At 48.6% G+C, this 18201-nt stretch overlaps 2 protein-coding genes, 1 long non-coding RNA gene and 1 other non-coding gene across 4 annotated transcripts in view; 1 reads left to right on the top strand and 3 right to left on the bottom strand.

Annotated features, from left to right (window-relative positions):
* Window positions 1–8152, bottom strand: part of SACM1L (SAC1 like phosphatidylinositide phosphatase) — a 59382-nt gene extending 51230 nt beyond the window's left edge. The window contains exon 1 of the mRNA XM_032867831.1: window positions 8023–8152. Within this exon, the coding sequence (XP_032723722.1) occupies window positions 8023–8054 (32 nt within the window). The 5' untranslated portion in view covers window positions 8055–8152. The remainder of the gene's footprint in view (window positions 1–8022) is intronic.
* Window positions 8153–8470: 318 nt separating this feature from the next.
* Window positions 8471–8543, top strand: TRNAR-ACG. The gene has a single exon. It is a non-coding gene; the product is annotated as a tRNA-Arg (tRNA).
* Window positions 8544–14409: 5866 nt separating this feature from the next.
* Window positions 14410–16769, bottom strand: LOC116873785. Its single transcript, XR_004383890.1, has 2 exons — window positions 16425–16769; window positions 14410–16000 (listed from the first exon to the last, which is right to left on the bottom strand). It is a non-coding gene; the product is annotated as an uncharacterized LOC116873785 (long non-coding RNA).
* Window positions 16770–17677: 908 nt separating this feature from the next.
* LIMD1 (LIM domains containing 1) overlaps window positions 17678–18201 on the bottom strand; it is a 60392-nt gene continuing 59868 nt past the window's right edge. The window contains exon 8 of the mRNA XM_032867830.1: window positions 17678–17913. Within this exon, the coding sequence (XP_032723721.1) occupies window positions 17776–17913 (138 nt within the window). The 3' untranslated portion in view covers window positions 17678–17775. The remainder of the gene's footprint in view (window positions 17914–18201) is intronic.

The following is an 18201-nucleotide window of genomic DNA, read 5'->3' as shown; positions in this document are numbered from 1 at the left end:
CTTCTCCCTCTCCCTCCACCTGCTTGTGTTCCCTCTCCCACTGTCTTTCTCTCTGTCAAATAAAATCTTTAAAAAAAAAAACAAGCTAGAGAAATTAGCTTCAGCTCTCTAGCACTTACCATCAGAAACACTGGAGTAAGCCATCCAGTGGTGTAAGTTTTGCTGGTGCACATGGTCTTATTGTTATTTTTGTTTGGGGAGCCTCACCAAATAGGCTACCAGGTAGACACGGACTCTGCCTATCCATTCTCCTTGGTGTTTCTCACCCAAGAAGAGAGCAGAAGTTCAAGTACTATTCTTAGAGAATACTACATAATCGGTCAGCAAATATCTACCTTAAGTTGGGTTTTTTTCTACGGACCTTAACTAATGTTTTCTTTGGCTCAGTGACAAAGGATAAAGGATTTAAAAGCTGTTTTCCTTTCTCCCAGCTAAGGAAAGATCTCGGCCGGTCACATATTAACTGGATTGGAGGGTATGGTGTACCTAAGGAGAGGGCAAAGAGGCAAAGCAGTGCTCCTCCGATCAGAAAGCCTACAAAGTGTCACTAGTGCCAATTTCCGCCTGGAGCTTTACAAAATTAACCAGTCAACGGGCTATACTGAATTCTCAACATAGTAAATACATGGAAACCAAGACAGAAGCCTCCATGATAACCAAGAATCTGGGAGGAAATCCGTCCTCTACAGCCAAAAGCATGGCCTTCAATTGCTGTCAAGTCTCTGATGTCAATAAACTCTCTCACATTACTTTTTTTATGAAATAGATTTTAGAAGCTAAGACACGGAGAGTCCCTCCAAGAAGATTATTTGGTCATTAACTATGCTGCTGATATCAAGCTCGGAAGTTGAGAGAAATACCGTACAGTAAAAAGAGCTCTGGTCCTATATAAATCGGCGAGGCTGTCCGAATCCAACAGGCATGAAACCAGGAACCCTAACCAAACAAGACTACTGCCTCGTTTCTCTCAAACCTGCGTTCTGCTCTCTGTTCAGAGGACACATATTCTGGAAGATACACTGAAACAGCAAAATAGTTAAATAACAACTACTTCCTACTCTGACTGCTTTCATCTGGTTGACTATTTTGCTTTTATAGATTGCTGACCAAGTAGGAGATAAAAAAGAAAATTCCGAGGACTAGGAGTTTAACTCAACGCAGGTTAATTCCATTACACTTAATAGAAATGCATTTAATGTAATGGCTACCTGGGATTCAACAGCTCCTAAGAGTGCCTTTTAAAAATTATCCTTGTCAAATTTTAAGAAAAGCAACATATTTAATTATAAACACATTATAAACACAAAATATATTTTTTCAGAGTTGGCAATATGATTTTCTAGTGGCTGAAAACATCCCTTTCTCCCCTGTATAACATTTACATCTCTAGGCAACAAAACTCACCTCTTCAAAAATCCTGTCCCATCCTGGGAGCAAAATTAACCCACTTCAAAAATATTACTACTTGCTGACCTCACACCCATCACAAGGGCTGTTATGAAAAACAAACAGAGAATAATGAGCGTTGCTGAGGATGTAGAGAAACTGGAAAACGGGGCGCTGATGGCGGGAATATAAACTGTAGTGAAGTGTAGCTCTGCAAGAAAACAAAATGGGGGGTCCTCAATGAAACTAAAAATAGGATTAGCTCATGATCCAGAAATTCCACCCCTGGGTATGTGGTCAAGAGAACTGAAAGCGAGGTCTCAAAGAGGTATTTACGCACCCAGGCTCACAGTGGTATCACTCATAACAGCCAGAAAGATGGAAGCAACCTAAGCGCCCATTGACAGATGAACGCGGGAGACAAAATGCAGTACATACATAAAATGAAAATTCATACAAAAACATACAAAAAAGAAAATTCCGACCCCTACTCTTACATGGATGAACTGAGTACATTATGCAAGTGGAAATAAGCCAGTCACAAAGGGACAAATACTACATGATTCCACTTCTATGATGTACTTAGAGGAGTCAAATTCACAGAGACAGAAAGTAGAATGGTGGCTGCCGGGACTAGGGGGAGGAGGACTGGAGTTTTTGCTAGAGCCACAAAACTCTGGCAAAAACATGTATCCTCGAAAAATCTTACGTAAGAATTAAATCAAAGTCTTAATAATCAAACCTATCCTATCTGTGGTTCAAACGCTACAGAAATAACATTTTACCAGCCCTGACTAGCAAAAAGTAAAAACTCAGACAGTAAAGAAGGGTCCTCTGAGCCCACTACACCTCCACCCAGAAGGCGTTCCCACCACCCCTCATCCATCCACCCTCCGGGTTCCAGGGGTTCCAGCCTTGCGGAGCCACTGCTGGGGCACCTTTGGTACAGCCCAGGTTCATCCCAGACAACCCAGGAGCGCAACCCAATCTCAAACAGTTGCTATTTCCAGGAAGCTAGTGCACTTTAAGATTTTATTTATTTATTTATTTGACAGAGAGAGATCACAAGTAGGCAGAGAGAGAGGGGAGGAAGCAGGCTCCCCGCCAAGCAGAGAGCCGGATGCGGGACTCGATTCCAGGACCCTGAGATCACAACCCGAGCCGAAGGCAGAGACTCAACCCCCTGAGCCACCCAGCCGCCCAAGCGAATGCACTTTAATTCCATCTTCTTCCTCAAAACCCTGAGGTCCCACCTATTTCCTATTCTCTGCTTCTCCTAAAACCCATTATCTCCAAAACCCAGACTCTTCCAGAATAGTTCCAAATCTAACGACCACCTAATCCAAAGCTCTAATCCACAGCAAAATCCTCCAGGGCCCCCAAGCCTTCCAGAGAACGCTCTTCTACTCTTCTGCCCCAGTATGCTTTGGTTCTCACTTGGCTCTAGAGTGTCTAAGAACCACTGGGACAGCTCAACTTAAACACGCAGATTCCCAGCCGCCCCCTCCCCCGAGAGATTTTTCACTCACCAGGCCGCCTGTGAGGCTCTGGGACACGCACGAGCACCACTAGTAATCTGATGCAGCCCAGCACGAACCCAGGCTCCAGCCCCAGCCCCTAAGCCAACGAGTACCTTGGACATCAACTGTGCGTTATCTATGCCCACATTTATAACCTTCCCTTTCCTCCATCCTTCCTTGCAAAGAGATGAGTGAATATGCTTTCTGTTGCTTGTACTGGACAGACCACGTATGTCTTCATCACTGTGTGACTCAGTTTCCATCTGGTCAGGGCCGCATCATGGCCGTCCCGCTGACCTCACAGCTCTCGCCATCTCTTACAAAGAAAGGTGACTTCCTAACAGGGAACAATGCTTCAGAGGCAAGCTGCAGCCTAATTCACTTTCTAAAGGACTTCCTGTCTTAACACCTATTTCAGCTGACTTTTTAAAGGCAAGGGTCCTTTAAATGTTTCCAGTAATGGATTTCTGGTGTAACTGGGTCATAATTTCAAATTTATCACTGTCTGACATTCTCTATGCTTTATCCAAGTAACTTAAAAAGAAAAAAGGAGTCACAAAATAGATTATTTAGAACTGTCTGAATTTTTTTTTAAGATTTTATTTATTTATTTGACAGAGAGATCACAAGTAGGCAGAGAGGTAGGCAGAGAGAGGGGAAAGCAGGCTCCCCACAGAGCAGAGAGCCCGATGTGGGGCTCGATCACAGGACCTGAGATCATGACCTGAGCCAAAGGCAGAGACTTAACCCACTGAGCCACCCAGGCGCTCCAAACTGCCTGGATGTTTCAGAAGAATTTTAAGTTCTGAGCATATCAATATTCTGTTTTCCGTATTAAAAATCCATATGGACGTGTCGACTATTTTCAAATATAAGTGACCCGCTTCTATACCAGGCACATCCAAGGACCCAGGTGAAAGCAATCTGATAAGAAAAAAAAGCAGTGTGAATAACGCAGTGTAATGGAAAGATCTCCGGACTCTGGCCCTGCTGTGTTCCAAGGCCAGTTCTGCTATGGCTGGGCTGTGTGACCTGCCTGTGGGGCCAAGGGCAATTATTTCTGTCTTCAACAATTATGGAGGATATATGTCAACGCATGACTTCACAAAGGCACTGGAAGACAATCATCTACATAGAATGACTTAAGCAGCTGCTACTTCAAAAGAATACATTCCAAGGTACCCCGGAGTGTGTCATTTTGAGATGCTGGTGGTACCTCTACACTGGAAAGTGCATTTACTTAGGTGATTCACCGAGGATCTCTCTGCACAAGGCCTTATGTGAGGTACTGAGGAGCAGAGAAGAAATCAATGTTAGGATGGTTGGAATATGTTCTACACACGTGCAACCTAGCCGCAGAAACAAAGCATAAGCACTACACTGTAACGATTTTTCATCATTTCTCGGGGGCAAAGTGAATAGTTTAAACAGAGCTATGGAGGAGCGCCTGGGTGGCTCAGTCGGTTGAGCATCCAACTCTCAATCTCAGCTCAGGTCTTGATCTCAAAGTAGTGAGTTCAAGTGCCACATGGGGCTCCACATGGAGCCCACTTAAAAAGGGGGGGGTGCCCAGGTGGTGAAGTCAAGGAAGTGTCTGACTCCTGGTTTCGGCTCAGGGTCAGGAGGCTGATCTCACGGTAGGGAGGGTGAGCCCCACATCGGGCCCCACACTCAGCACAGAGTCTGCTCATTTCTCTTTCCCTCTGCTCTTTGCTCCTCCACCCTCCCCTGCAAGCCCATGCATGGACGTGCACTATCTCTCTCTCTGGTTCGCAAGTTAATTAATGAACTAATTAATGTCTTTTAAAAAGGCAAACAGTGCTATGAATTGATCATTCTACTTCCAGTTTTCTACACTGCACATCAATCCTAAGAGACAGAAATGTGCAAGCCAGATGGACGTGTGGTGTCCAGTCCCTGTGACGGTAAACTCTTCTGGGAGCTCAGGGAAGGGAAAGATGTGGGGACAAGGCTTCTCAGAGAAAGTGAGTCTCTGTCAATGACACTGGGTATCTCCTCCACACTCTCTTTCAATCGTCCTAATAATCCTGTGAAGTAGGACCGTTCTCATTTCACAGATGAAAAACGGATTCAGAGATAAGTAACATGGCCATGACACAAAGCAAATAACAAAGTCAGGATCTGAATCAAAGTCGCCTCTGACCAAAAATGCCTGCATCTCTCAGCTCTACCACGGGTCCACGATTGTGATCAGCATGTAAAGTCAGGAGAGAAGACGGCATTTTGGAAGAAGGATCAAAATAAAGTAAGCGCAAGCTTAAGGCTAAGAGAGCGTGGCCAGGTCGGTGGAAAGGGGAAAGAATGCACTGAGCAGTTAGAAGAAATATGGTTAAGGGTTAGCTTAGGAAGAGGCTGGAATCCAGATGACAAAGAAATGTGGGCTCAATCCTATGGGCAAGATGGAACTGGAGCCTATAAGCAGGAGAGCAGCTGATAAAATCAGGGCAGTAAGGAGCAAGGTGAACTCCACAGCGGGACAGAGATGGACTGCAAATGGGTGGCATAATGCAGAACAGATTATCATTTAACATCCCGGGCATCTCACTATTGTGACCCTCAGTAGCAGCAGCAGTTTTGTAATAAATGGTCAAACTGCCTCTTGGATGGCTCTCTCTTAAAACATCTCCAGGCATGTTTTTAAAAATGGCTATTACTGGGGCGCCTGGTGGCTCAGTCGGTAGGCATCTGTGTTCGGCTCAGGTCATGAGCCCAGGGTGCTGGGATCAAGCTCCACATGGGGCTCCCTGCTCAGTGGGAGGCCTGCTTCTCCCTCTCTTACTCCCCATGCTTGTGCGTTCCCTCTCTTGCTGTCTCCCTCTACCAAATAAATAAATACAATCTTTAAAAAAAAAAATGGCTATTATTAGGGAGCCTGGGTGGCTCAGTCAGTTAAGTGTTTGCCTTCAGCTCAGGTCAGGATCCCAGGGTCCTGGAATCGAGCAGCCTCAGCGGGGAGCCTGCTTATCCCTATCCCTCTGCCTGCCACTCTGCCTACTTGTGTGTGCTCTATCTCTGTCAAATAAATTAAAACCATTAAAAATAAATAAATAAAATGGTTATTATGTCCTACTAATTTTTACATGGGTCAGAAACTACTGCCATGTCCAAATGCATCTAAAAAATAAAGAACACCCCTTAGGTCAGAGGCCACATATAAGACAGAACCTTGGACAGCATGCCTCAGAGCAGTAAGGCCCAAAAAGAGAGATTCCAACTCACAAACTTCTTGGTAAGAAAAACAAAATTACAGAAAAGCCGGCTCTTCACATATAGACTGGCATGCAAAACTTCTCCTGGGGGAATAAAGTTAAGGACTGACAAACGAGAGACCAACTTTCACATAACCCCAGATTTACTTTCTCAACTTAGATTCATAGTCTCCACTTCTACAAAAATCAATACAAAAGCATCAACCGCCCCACTTAAGGGCCATTCTCTTTTGTGGATATAGAACCTTTTTTTTTTTTAAGGTTTAGACTGATGAATTTAGTGACTCCCTAGTAGCGTATAAGCAATCATGAGAATTCTCAGGTTCTCCACCTTTGCCACATTCAAGGAAAATTCAACTGCATTCCATAACCCAATACAGAGCAGCATCGAGCCCAGGCTCCATACTGCTTAAATACATTTGAGACTCGGTGTAGGATCGCACCAAGCCCTTCAGCGACTATCAGATAGTCGACGATAACCTAATTAGCCAGCAGAGCACACGTGACACCGGCCCAGCCAGTACCCTAGTCAAAGGAATTTTGCTGGATCCATTCACCACCAAGGTGATCACCTTGCAGAGGGAAACTGGGAGAGAAGAAGGAAACCCGGCAAAGGAAAATGTGAATGAAATGTGCAACTGGGGCTTTCAAAGAGAATTACTCTACACAAAAGTGGCAAAGGAGGGGACTGAAAAAAAAATAATGTTTTCTGCAAAACAACTCATGTCAAGTAGATGACCTCACTCCCAATTTTGCACCCAAACTTTAAATTGAACCTTCCAGAAAGTTAAGTGAGTTTGAGGTTCCAGAGAGCACAGGAAGTGCCCAAACCACATTTTGATGTCCTCATATCCCTACAAAGGAAATACGATCCCTCTGCCTAAGTCCCAAGGTATTTTAGCTCACTTAGGGATAGGTAAGCTTCCCCAAAATTACATTTGCTTCTGAGGCCAAGTACATTCTCAGACTAGGGCAACTGGCTTTTCAGTCTAGAGGTAAAGTATTAAGCCCAAAGTAGTACAAAGTTATTCAGAGGCAAGAAAACCAAGGGGCTAATAGTAATGCTCAAATGAATGCATGTTTTTATTCAGGACAAATGAAAAGAACCTACAATTACTCAATTTCCGTCTCTAACAACCAGAGCCTATTTCTCAAAGTCTCAAGAACTTAGCTTTACCGAGAAGTCCATCTGCAGTGCCAAAATTCTCGAGAATGGCCTCTGGCCGTCAACAGGAACTTAACCCGCTTTGTGCTTAAGTTGTATAATATTTAAAACCAAGCAAATCCTTCAGGAGCTCAAGAGTATTGACGCTTCTTTTTATCTGCACCTTCAAAGCTGGTCAGACAGGCTTTGGTGCCCAGATAAGGTACGTCGATTTGTGCGTGGACTCTAACATGCTGTCATGGGTCCATTACACAAGAGGGCGGAGTGGAGGGGAGCAAAATAACAAACTTCTCTTTCCTCTGCTAAGCAATAAAGATAAATTCAGCCGCCACCTTTCTAACAAACAAAGTGGGTGGGGAGGAACGCGCCCGGAGTTGCCGCATCGCAACGCAGACCGCGGCTCGCTGGAGGCCGGTCTGCAGCTTTGCTCTTCCGCGGTGGGCGCTGAGGCCGAGCAGGGCGAAGAAAGGCCGTCGACGCTGTCATTCCCGGGCTCCCCGGCCTGGGGCGACTCCGCCGGGCCTTCGGACGGCCGCGACCTACAAGCTCCCGGACTGGCCGCGCCGGGAGAGGAGGGCGGGGACTGCCAGGGGCTCCCACACCCGGCCCGCAGCTCCGGGACTCAGGAGCCCTGCCGGAGGCCGGGGTCCCGCACCTGCCGCCCCGCCCTGCCGCCCCGCAGGCCCCCTTCGCTCATCGGACTCCGGCTCGCGGGACTCACAGCTTCAGCCGCTCGTAGGTCGTCGCCGCCATCGTGCACCACTAGCTCCTTCTTCCTCTTTCCGCCCGCCCCGCCCCGAGCCACCACCTCCGCCACCTCGGTACCGTTCGCCCAGCTCCGCGGCCGCAGCGCCCGGGTCGCCCCACCCCTCTCCCCGCCCCGCCCGGCCTCCAGCGGACGGGAGGCGACCGTGGACAAACTTAGTAGGCGCACTAGAGAGCGCGAAAGCAGCTGTCCAGAGTGCGGATTGGAGCGCGCCGAAAAGCGTCGTGACGTACACGCTGCGGATTGGCGGAGAGCGTTTGCTTGAGAAAGGCGGAGCCGTGGGAGCCGTGGGCGGGAGCGGCGGTGCGGGGGGGCGGGGGGCCGAAAGGCGGCACTGCTGTGGGAAACCTGCCGAAGCTGCGTCAGGGCTGATCTACATCACTGCGAGGCCCGTTCTAGCACAGGGCCAGTGGCGCAATGGATAACGCGTCTGACTACGGATCAGAAGATTCTAGGTTCGACTCCTGGCTGGCTCGGAGCGCCCCCCCCCCCCTCTGGCTTAACGGTCCAGGGTTCCCGTGGAAGGGGCTCCGGCTAGAGTGTAAGGGTTAGATAGCTGAGTTTTACCGCCACTTTGCCCGAAATGTCATCTTTTCGGTTTTGTCTGGCACCGGGAGTTGTGTGAGGTGGTTTGTAAATGATGATGAGCTCCCTCTTGATGATGCAGGAGTCCCTGTAAATGGGGTACATATAGGAAGACAAGCCCGAACAGGCGGCCGTTTGGAGTCGGGGGCGCGCTGTAGCCGGAGGCTGGCCACCAGGGGACACCGAAGCGCTCTGCAGGCCGCGGTGCTGGCTTTCTTCCCTGGGGCAGAGAGCCCCGTAGTGACGGGAAAAGCGGCGCAGCCCGTTTCCCCGGACGGCATGGGCTCCCCGGCTGCGGAGACCAAGCGCTGCACTGCGTGCAGGCCCCGCCACCCTGGCCTCGGAGGGCTCCGCGTGCAAAGGCCACCTGACTCCAAATTTCCCCGGATGCCCTCAAACACGCGTGTTTTTTACGGTGAGATCACCCCTAGGTTATCTGGTTTATTAGATTACGTCTGGCTCGAAGACATCGAAGGCAGGAAACCTCTGCCGGGGAAAGCGGACTCGAACCCTCGGACTGGCCAAGACATTTTTCCAATATGACATTCTTTTTTTTTTTTTTTCTTTAAGATTTTATTTATTTATTTATTTGACAGAGATCACAAGTAGGCAGAGAGGCAGGCATAGAGAGAGAGAGGAGAAAGCAGGCTCCCCGCTGAGCGGTGAGCCCGATATGGGCCTCGATTCCAGGACCCTGAGATCATGACCTGAGCCGAAGGCAGAGGCTTTAACCCACTGAGCCACCCAGGCGCCCAGCTTAACACTTTTTAAAGATAATGCTGTGTTGGATTATTTCTGATGTGGCTTATAAATTTCTAGATCTGGAAGGATCAGGTGGACATTTCTGAGACTTGGAACATATTTTCAAATTGCCCTCCAAAAAAATAAAACGGACACATTTCCATTAACAGCATCTGTTTTCTTGCTTGCTAACCAAAACTGAGTGTTATAGATTGCATTATGATTTCTTTGCAATTTTCATAATAGAAAATGGAACTTCTTTTTACATACATTACTTAACGTATCTATTCTCTGGATGTATGTGTATTATTCTTGTTCTTAGATCTGTTAGGGTTTTGTGGGGGGGGGGTTGTTTGTTTTTTGTGGTTTTTTTTGACAGAGAGATCACAAGTAGATAGAGAGGCAGGCAGAGAGAGAGGGAGAAGCAGGCTCCCCACTGAGCAGAGAGGCCAATGCAGGGCTGGATCCTAGGACCCCAAGACCATGACCAGAGCCAAACAAAGGCAGAGGCTTAACCCACTGAACCACCCAGGCGCCCCTGTTAAGTTTTTTAATATAAAAAGGACACTAATTCTTTGGCTATCAAAACACAATGCAGTCTTCCAGTTTATCATTTACCTTTTTCTTATAATATTTTTGAACCTAACAATTTTCACTACTATATATTCCGATTTACCAGTATTTCACTTTATGGTATCTTCTATGGCATAGATGGTCTTTAAAAAAAAAATTGTGTGTTTGCATTGTTTTTCCCATTTAATCCATTTGTAATTATTTTTTGTCCTCCCAATGGAAAGATGAATTAAGTCTTAAAGCCTATCACTCTCACTGAGCAATGAAGTACGAGCTCTAAACTCTTTGCTTGGACTAATTCAATCATTCCTACAACAATCCTATTAAGCAAGTTCAGTTATCCCCATTTTTACATGTGCCAGAGCTAAATTTGCTTAAGGTTATTGAGCAATTAGGTTGTGGAGCCTGACTTGAGTCTGGGCTCTTGATCCCAAAGCCATCCTGGCCTTGAGCTTACTGTGCACCAGAGGGTGACAAGGTGAGTGGACTCAGGGTCATTCCATATCTGGGCATGAATGACAATCACGTACGTGCCTCAGCTTTCAATCAGATCTCGTCTCTCTAAGTCCTGATGATGCTTCAGCTCACTAGCTATGGGCTCTTGGACATTTCCTCTCCTTTAATAAGATGGGAATATAAATTGCAGCCTATCTCTTAAGGCTTTAAGAAAAGACTGCTTTCAGCTGAACAGCCACCACCCTGCAGAGAGCTCCTGACGGACTCTAATCATGTCACCATATAGAAGTTCTATTCACCGCAGAACAAAGAGACACAAAGGTTGAACTTTCTTTGCCAGTTGTGTAATACAAGCCAAGGCCTTCATGAGCACTCAGTGAGAATGGAAAATGGAAACTAATCCAGGCAGAAACAGACATTCTTCCGGGGCTTTTCAGTGCCTAGCAAGCCCAAATCCAATCTAAGGAGAACAATGTTCAGGATAAGAAATCAAGCAAGGGTAAGTAATATGAGTGGACACCTTTAGCCAAGTTTTTCCTATCAGGAAATTATGTTACCTGTGTAAATACAAATATAATTTTTTATAAAATTCCCATAGAAGCAATCCTAGCTGTGGATGAGGTTTTTGGCACCGTATAAATGATCTCTGTTGCCCGATTTTATGTCCATGCTTCTATAGGGGAGTGCGGCTCCCAAATGTAGCTCTTACATACTTTTTTTTTTTAAGATTTTATTTACTTATTTGGCAAAGAGAGAGACATCACAAGCAGGGGGAGCAGCAGGCAGAGAAAGAGAGGGAAGCAGGCTCCCTGCTGAGCAGAGAGTCTGATGCGGGTCTTGATTCCAGAACCCTAAGATCATGTCCTGAGCTGAAGGCAGAGGCTTAACCCACTGAGTCACCCAGGCGCCCCTTCTTACATACTTTTGATCCGTTATGTCTGTTGGGGGGCTCCGCCTTACTGCCGAGTCTCCAAACTGGGTGCATTTCCTCACTTCCCCTCTATCACCTGCTGTGGGCCAGGTCCCATGGGCAACTCAGGGTCCACAGCCACCTGCCCTTGTGGGCTTGGGTCAGTTGGAGGGACGTGTATATAACCCAAGTGATGGGAGTGCCTTAGGTAACCAGGGCTTCTCCTAAAAGTGTTAACATCTGCAGCTGTCACATACCTGGAACCTTCTCCTGGACCAGACCGCTGGCTTATTTCCCTCCTCTCCCCTTCCCCAACACCCCACTGCAGAGTATGGCCTATTATGATTTGTTTTTACACCCAGAATCCAAGGTTCAAATCACTTTTATATATGAAGCATTTCTGTTGTCAATCCAGGGAAAATGTGAACCCCACTTCTGGCAATGCTTGAAGAAAATGCATTTAATAATCCCAGGACATTCTTTCATTCCACCTTAAAAGTTTGTTGGACTCTGTAGAAAGCCTGAGTAGTACTCCCCCACCAAGAAGTCTACAGCCTAATCCCCAGAACCCATGAATAGCTTATCCCACAAAGTAAAAGAGATTTCGCAGATGTGATTAGTTAAGGGGCCCTGAGATGAGCCAGGGATTATCCCAGACCACATGGGCGTGCCCAGTGTCCTCACTAGAAAGAAGCAGGAGGGGGAGAGAGAGAGGTGTGACAACAGACTTCAGTGACAAAGCCGTAAGCCAAGGAGTGTGGGTGGCCTCTAGAAGCTAAAAAACGGCAAGGGACATATTCACCCCTAGAGCCTGCAGAAAGAACTTTGGTTCTACCGACACCTTGATTCAAGCTTTAGAAAACCCATTTCTCCAGAATCACAGGACGTGTGCAATTTTAAGCCACTAAATTTGGTTATTTGTCCCAGAAGCAATGAGAAACCAAGGGGTGCCTGGGTGGCTCAGTTGGTTAAGCATCTGCCTTCCGCTCAGGTCATGATCCCGGGGTCCTGGGATGGAGCTCTGCATCAGGCTCTCTGCTCTGTGGGGAGTCTGCTTCTCCCTTTTCCTGCCCCCGGCTTGTGTTCTCTCTCTCGCATAAATAAATAAAATAAAATAAAAAGAAACCAATACAGACACCAGCAGAGAACAGTGACAGGCGACAGGATCCTCCCCACCAACCCGCCCATGAGTGTTTCAGGCTAAATGACTCTAACAAGACAGCCTGGGATAGGATTTCGGCTTGGTTTACCGGGTCCTCGATGCTCAGAGAGTAACTTTATCCTTCTGTGACTCAGTTGCCATGTCCATAAGCTAAAGGATTATAAAGAATATGGTCCTTAGAATAGCGCCTAGTACATGCTGACCCCCCAATGAATGTCAGCTGCGCCTGTTGTTACCGCTTTAATCACAGAACTTAAGATCAAATCAGATTTCCTCACTGTTTCAGACCCAAATGGCCCAAAGGCCTGAGCTGGCTGGTTGGTGTCTGTTCCTGACTGTGCCATCTCGACCCAGGACCAGGTTCAGGGATGTCATGTGGATCGCCTGAAATTGGCCATGAGGGGAATATTTATATTACAGAAACCAGCAAGCACCACAAATCAGAGCCTCGTCCCCACCGCCCACCCCAAAACTGGGCCACCAGCACACCTTGGCCCAGGCCACCTTTCTCCCTGACTATATAGTTTCATCCCTTATGGAATCAGGGTCACAGGAAAACTGATTTATGAAATCAGTACATGTGCTCTTTTACCATATAAAGAGGTTTTATTTTCCAGTAAGACACCCACCCCTACCCTGTCAGTATCCTTGTGCTCAACTTTCCTGCATCCCTGGCAGCCATGAGAACTAACCTAAAGCCCAAAGCAGCCCACGGACTGAGCGATGGAAGGTGAGGGAGTCCCTGGACCCCCTCTGCCACCCCAGGGACTCCAAGCACACACTCAGCCCCTCCCTCTGCAAGCCCTCATCTCTGGGACTCTGATCAGAAACTCATTAGAAAAAAAACTACATACACGAAAGGAGAAAGAACGACTACCCCTGCCGTACAACCTCGTGTCTCAATGTTAAGAACCCAGGGGCAGGAACTGCCGATTCTTAAGATGATTCTCCAAGGGTCGCTCACGTTCCTGCACATCCCATGAGCTGGACCGCCTTACTTCCAGACGGTCTAGCATGCTGGCGTGGTGAACAGTCAAAGAGCCTCTCTCTGGAGCAACACTCAGGCAGGCTTACCTGTCATTGTAAGACGGAGGTTCCCGGGTACCTGGGTGGCTCAGTTGGTTAAGCCACTGCCTCTGGCTCAGGTCGTGATCCCAGACTCCCAGGATGTAGTCCGGCACCAGGCTCCCAGCTCTGCGGGGAGTCTGCTTCTCCCTCTGACCTTCTTCCCTCTCATCTCTCTTTCACTCTCTCTCTCTCAAATAAATAAAATCTTAAAAATTAAAAAAAAAGATGGAGGTTCCCTAAGTAGGGGTGACCTCTTGTGGCTGCCTTGGCAGGTACCACCTGGCCCTCTTCCTGGGGCCTTGGAGGGAAGACAGGTCAGGGAGTCAGTGTAAATGCTGATTAAAACCACAAATGCTATAAAATCTTAAAAAAAAAAAAAAAAAGGGGCGCCTATGTGGCTCAGTTGGTTAAGCGACTGCCTTCGACTCAGGCCATGATCCTGGAATCCCAGGATCGAGTCCCACATCAGGCTCCCTGCTGAGCAGGGAGTCTGCTTTTCCTGCTGACCTCTCTTCTCATGCTCTCTCTCATTAATTAATAAATAAATAAAATCTTTTAAAAAAGCCAAAAACCCACAAATGCTGATAAAATGCTGATGAAATTCTCCTGGCTGGTGCTGCATTCACCTGTCCTTTGTCTCTGACCTAGGAGTCCACCATCCACAAAACCACAGCATGCTAACTTATTAGCTGGCAGGGAGGGTAAAATCTGGGACCTTTCATAGTTTTGACACCCATGTGTTCCCTTAAGGATCCAGAGCTCTAAAAGAAGACCAAATCCAGTTAGCAAAAAATGCTGTCTGTTTACTTCCACACACACACGCAAGAAAACCCAATAAGCATCATCATGTTGGAAAGCACTTTAATCGTCTACAAATTGATGCAGTTTATTGGCATGATATTTTGAATAATTTTATAGTAACAGTACAATTCTGAGTAATTTTGTAGTAACAATATTTGGAAGAATTTTACAGGAACAGTATGATTTTGAATAATTTGTATAGGAAAAGAAGAGATACAGAGGAAAACAAATTTCCCTGCATGGTGAACTTTTCACACACTGTACGGAAATTTCCCACATCTATCCAGTTCCGACTCAGAACGATAGCTAATATATTTTACTTATTGTATTCTATTCCTTTTAAGACTGACTTCAAATAACCGGAAACGAGAACTGACTCCTGGCATGTAGGAGACTGCAAAGAACTCGGGTTTCCTGGCAGACAGAGTTGGAACAAGAGCATCCCGCAACAAGGCTGGTGTGGGGTCAAGTCCTGCACAAGTGGTTGGTGGTCTCACCTTTGGACTTGGCCGAAAGAGGCTCTCACTTGAGCACCGATCACGGAGAAGTGGGAAGTCCTGTTGCCGTGTCTGGGCAATGACCCCGACAGGATGTAATGCCCTTCCACGGTGGGAGGTGAACGTGTCACTCTTTCCCCAGCGGCAGGGGGGAGAACATCAGAGAGAGAGAAGGGCAGGCCAAACCGGGGGTGGGGAGGGTGGGAACTGTGGGCCAACTGAGGTGGGAAGAGAAGGCTGGAGGCTGGCCTTGGCGTCTGCCATCAGACCTTAATTCTCCTTGTTTATCTAAAGTCCGAGAGCTATCTAGGGAACTCAGGAAGGGCTATCTGCTTTACCTTTTAAAATAAACAAATTCATCCTGGTCTACGGGGTTCTTGTGTATTCTTCCTAGGAGCCTATAAATACAACCCCATTACAATTCTGTTAGGCTAACAGCTTCCAGAATGCCTAAGATACCACGCAGGTGAACTTCTCCTCGTGGCTTTAGCCCCACAGCCCGAGAAAGAGAACAGGTGTGAGATTACTACAGCTCACCACTCTAATTTCTCGGGCTTCTGGAAATTCTCTTATTGTTTTTTCCTCAAACAGTAGAAAACACCATGTGTGCTGATCTCTGAATCACTTTCACCAAGGCCACTTAAAAGGTATCATTTAAAAAATTAATCACAGATATTTTTAAAAACTATTTAGTTACCCAATTTGCAAACAAAGCGCTGCTTCTGACAGCTGCACTCAGGCAATTTTCTGCACTTTTGCTGGATTTGCACGTGAAGCCGAGGTGTGACAGCAAGGCCAGAAACGTTCCTAGGTTGGCAGAGCCAAGTGACGACGGCCCCCCAGCCTTGCCAGAGCCGAGCTGGCAACTCTGGGAAGAGAGGGGTTCGGCCTCAGGGTTCATTCCCCCAGGCCCATGCATCCACGGGCTTCTGGAGGCTTGGCCTGTGCCACGGAATCAACGAAAGCCCACGGCCTGGGCTGAAGTGACATTGGGCCATCTAACGGATTGAATTTAAGAATAGCAGGAGACAACGCATGGGGCCAATTCTGTGCGTCTTAGAGCAGCTGCTACCAAACGAATGAAAATGCAGCCTCAAGCTGGGATCCCGGCGCGCTGACAAGCCTGCGAGTCCCACGTGCCTTGGGCTCCACCGCCCGCCCTCTGTGGCCCCCACTGCCCTGGGGGTGAGGTGAGGTGGAGAAGGGCAGACGCCGGCCGGTAGTCCCAGGCCGCCGCAGCACTGAGTTGGCCCCTGCGTTCCAGCAGGCCCTCCCCAAGGGCTGAGAGGGCAAATGCCAGCCAGCTTTTTTTATTTTTTTACACCACCTTTTCACTGAAATACTGGGAATAGGGACATCTGGGCTCAGGAGTGTGTGACACGCAGGGCCAACTGTGCTTCCTGAGTGCACAGGTGGCCTTGAACTCTTGCATGGCCCTCCCACTCCCTAGGGCACCAACCCGATGAACTGCATCCGGGCAGTAACCCCCACAGTCGAGCTGACCCACTGCCAGCCAACCTTTAGTTGAGATGCCCGTGCCCTGAGCAGCCGGGGTCTGGCCTACGTGGACGCAGAGACTCAGCAAGCCCCAGCGGAGGCGTGTGAGGTCAGTGCCATGGCCAAGTGCCTCCTTAGCTGCGGTTTGGTGAAGCTCTTATCTGTGAGGTATTTTGTGTGTGTGGAAGACTGAGAGTGGGGTGGGGTGGAGAGACGATTAAAAACAAGGAGAAACACCAGACAAGAGCAGGGTACCTTATACGGGTCTCGTCCCACGTCACGCCTGTGCCCAGAACTGGGTGAGGGAGAGATGTGCGAGGTGAACACACTCATCTATCCTGAAGCACCCCCTTCCTGGGCTGCTCAGAGAGCTCACCCACACACTAACTCTCCCCGTGGGGAAGGGCCGGGGGGGGGGGGGGCCTAGCTCTCAGCAGGGGGGCAGGACGGCCCAAACCCCATGTCCCCACGTTGAGGGGATACTGAGACCTGCCTTTGTGGAAGCGACTCCGGAGTCACGGACTCTCAAGAGCTCCAGAAAGAAACAGGGCCAGCAGCTGGGCAAAAGAGGCCTGGTGCCTGCACCAAGTCCTTGTCCCAAAGCACACTTGGCTAGAACAGGGCAAATCTCCATTGGGCTCCCAGCTGCCTTTAAGGGACTTAAGATCTGCAGGGCAGCACCAAACAGGGTCAGTGTACCAGGAGGAAACCCTGCCTGGCTCGTTCATTTCAAACCTCGGCTCTGGTTTAGCCACCAAATCCTCCCCAAGATACAGGGCATGCGTGAGAGCTTCCCTCTTGCCATAATGCAATTAAGTGTGCAGCCAGCCGACAGGAGAACTGAGTCTCTGGGGTGGAAGGAAGTCTTAAATAATGCTGTGTGTGTGTGTGTGTGTGTGTGTGTGTGTGTGTGTATGCACGCGCGTGCATCCACACGTGTCTGGGCACAGTCTTAAATCACGTTGTATACGTGTACGTGGTGGGGTAGTGTCCGGGTGTGGGTGTTTTCCCTAGGGACAGGAAAAGGCTAAACGTATTGGCCACTGAGGTCTCTCTTCAGAGGATATTGTGAAACACGCTCAGGGTGACCCTTTCCTTCCGAGAGGGGCTGGAGGGTAGGTGCCTCTGGTGGCACGGATGCGATCCCCTGTCACATGCCACACGTGGCTGGAGTGTCTTCCTGAGTAATGTGATGAGGGCGCGGCGGTGGCGAAAGGCACTTGGAAAATACACACGCCAGACAGGCAGGGTTCCGCTCCCTGGTTCGTGGAAAGGCACCGGCGGTGGCGTCTATGCAGAAACTTACCTGCCTGAGCCCCCTCCCCCCACCCCATCCCGGGGGCCGCTGGAAGTCACAGGCAGATGTCGTGCTCCGCTGCGCTTCTCCTCTCCCATGGCAGGTCCGAGAGAGGCTCCGGCTAGAAGCGCGGCTGGTGAAAAGCTGCAGGTGCGGGGCTCTGCTCCAGCCTCTTGACATGGCAGGAGTGACAGAACAGGTGGTCCTCCAGCGGGTAGCAGCGGTGACCATCTTCGTCATTGAGCTCCAGACCGCAGTCCTGGGGGGAGGCAAAAAGGTCCAGCGGTGGCAGAACAGCACAGAAAGGATGGCAAGACTGACCCAAAGGCCGACGTCCCCGGGACCAGCAGAGCGGGCTGTGTGGGCAGCGCACGCCAGCGGGGAACCCAGCAGTTGGGCTGAGTGAAAGTGTGACATGCCGTCAACGTGCACTTGAACTGGGGCTGGTTGGAACGGAAGTGGGATGTCGGTGGATACATACTCTGTCCTTCCAGGACTTACGGCAAAAAAATGAATGTAAGACCGCTCATGGGAAGTCCCTCATACT

Source organism: Lontra canadensis, unplaced genomic scaffold, assembly GCF_010015895.1.
Source record: "Lontra canadensis isolate GAN:19392208 unplaced genomic scaffold, GSC_riverotter_1.0 scaffold35, whole genome shotgun sequence".
NCBI classification, from domain to species: Eukaryota; Metazoa; Chordata; class Mammalia; order Carnivora; family Mustelidae; genus Lontra; species Lontra canadensis.
The sequence above is the reverse complement of the archived record's forward strand: the minus strand, read 5'-3'. Positions and strand labels throughout refer to the sequence as shown.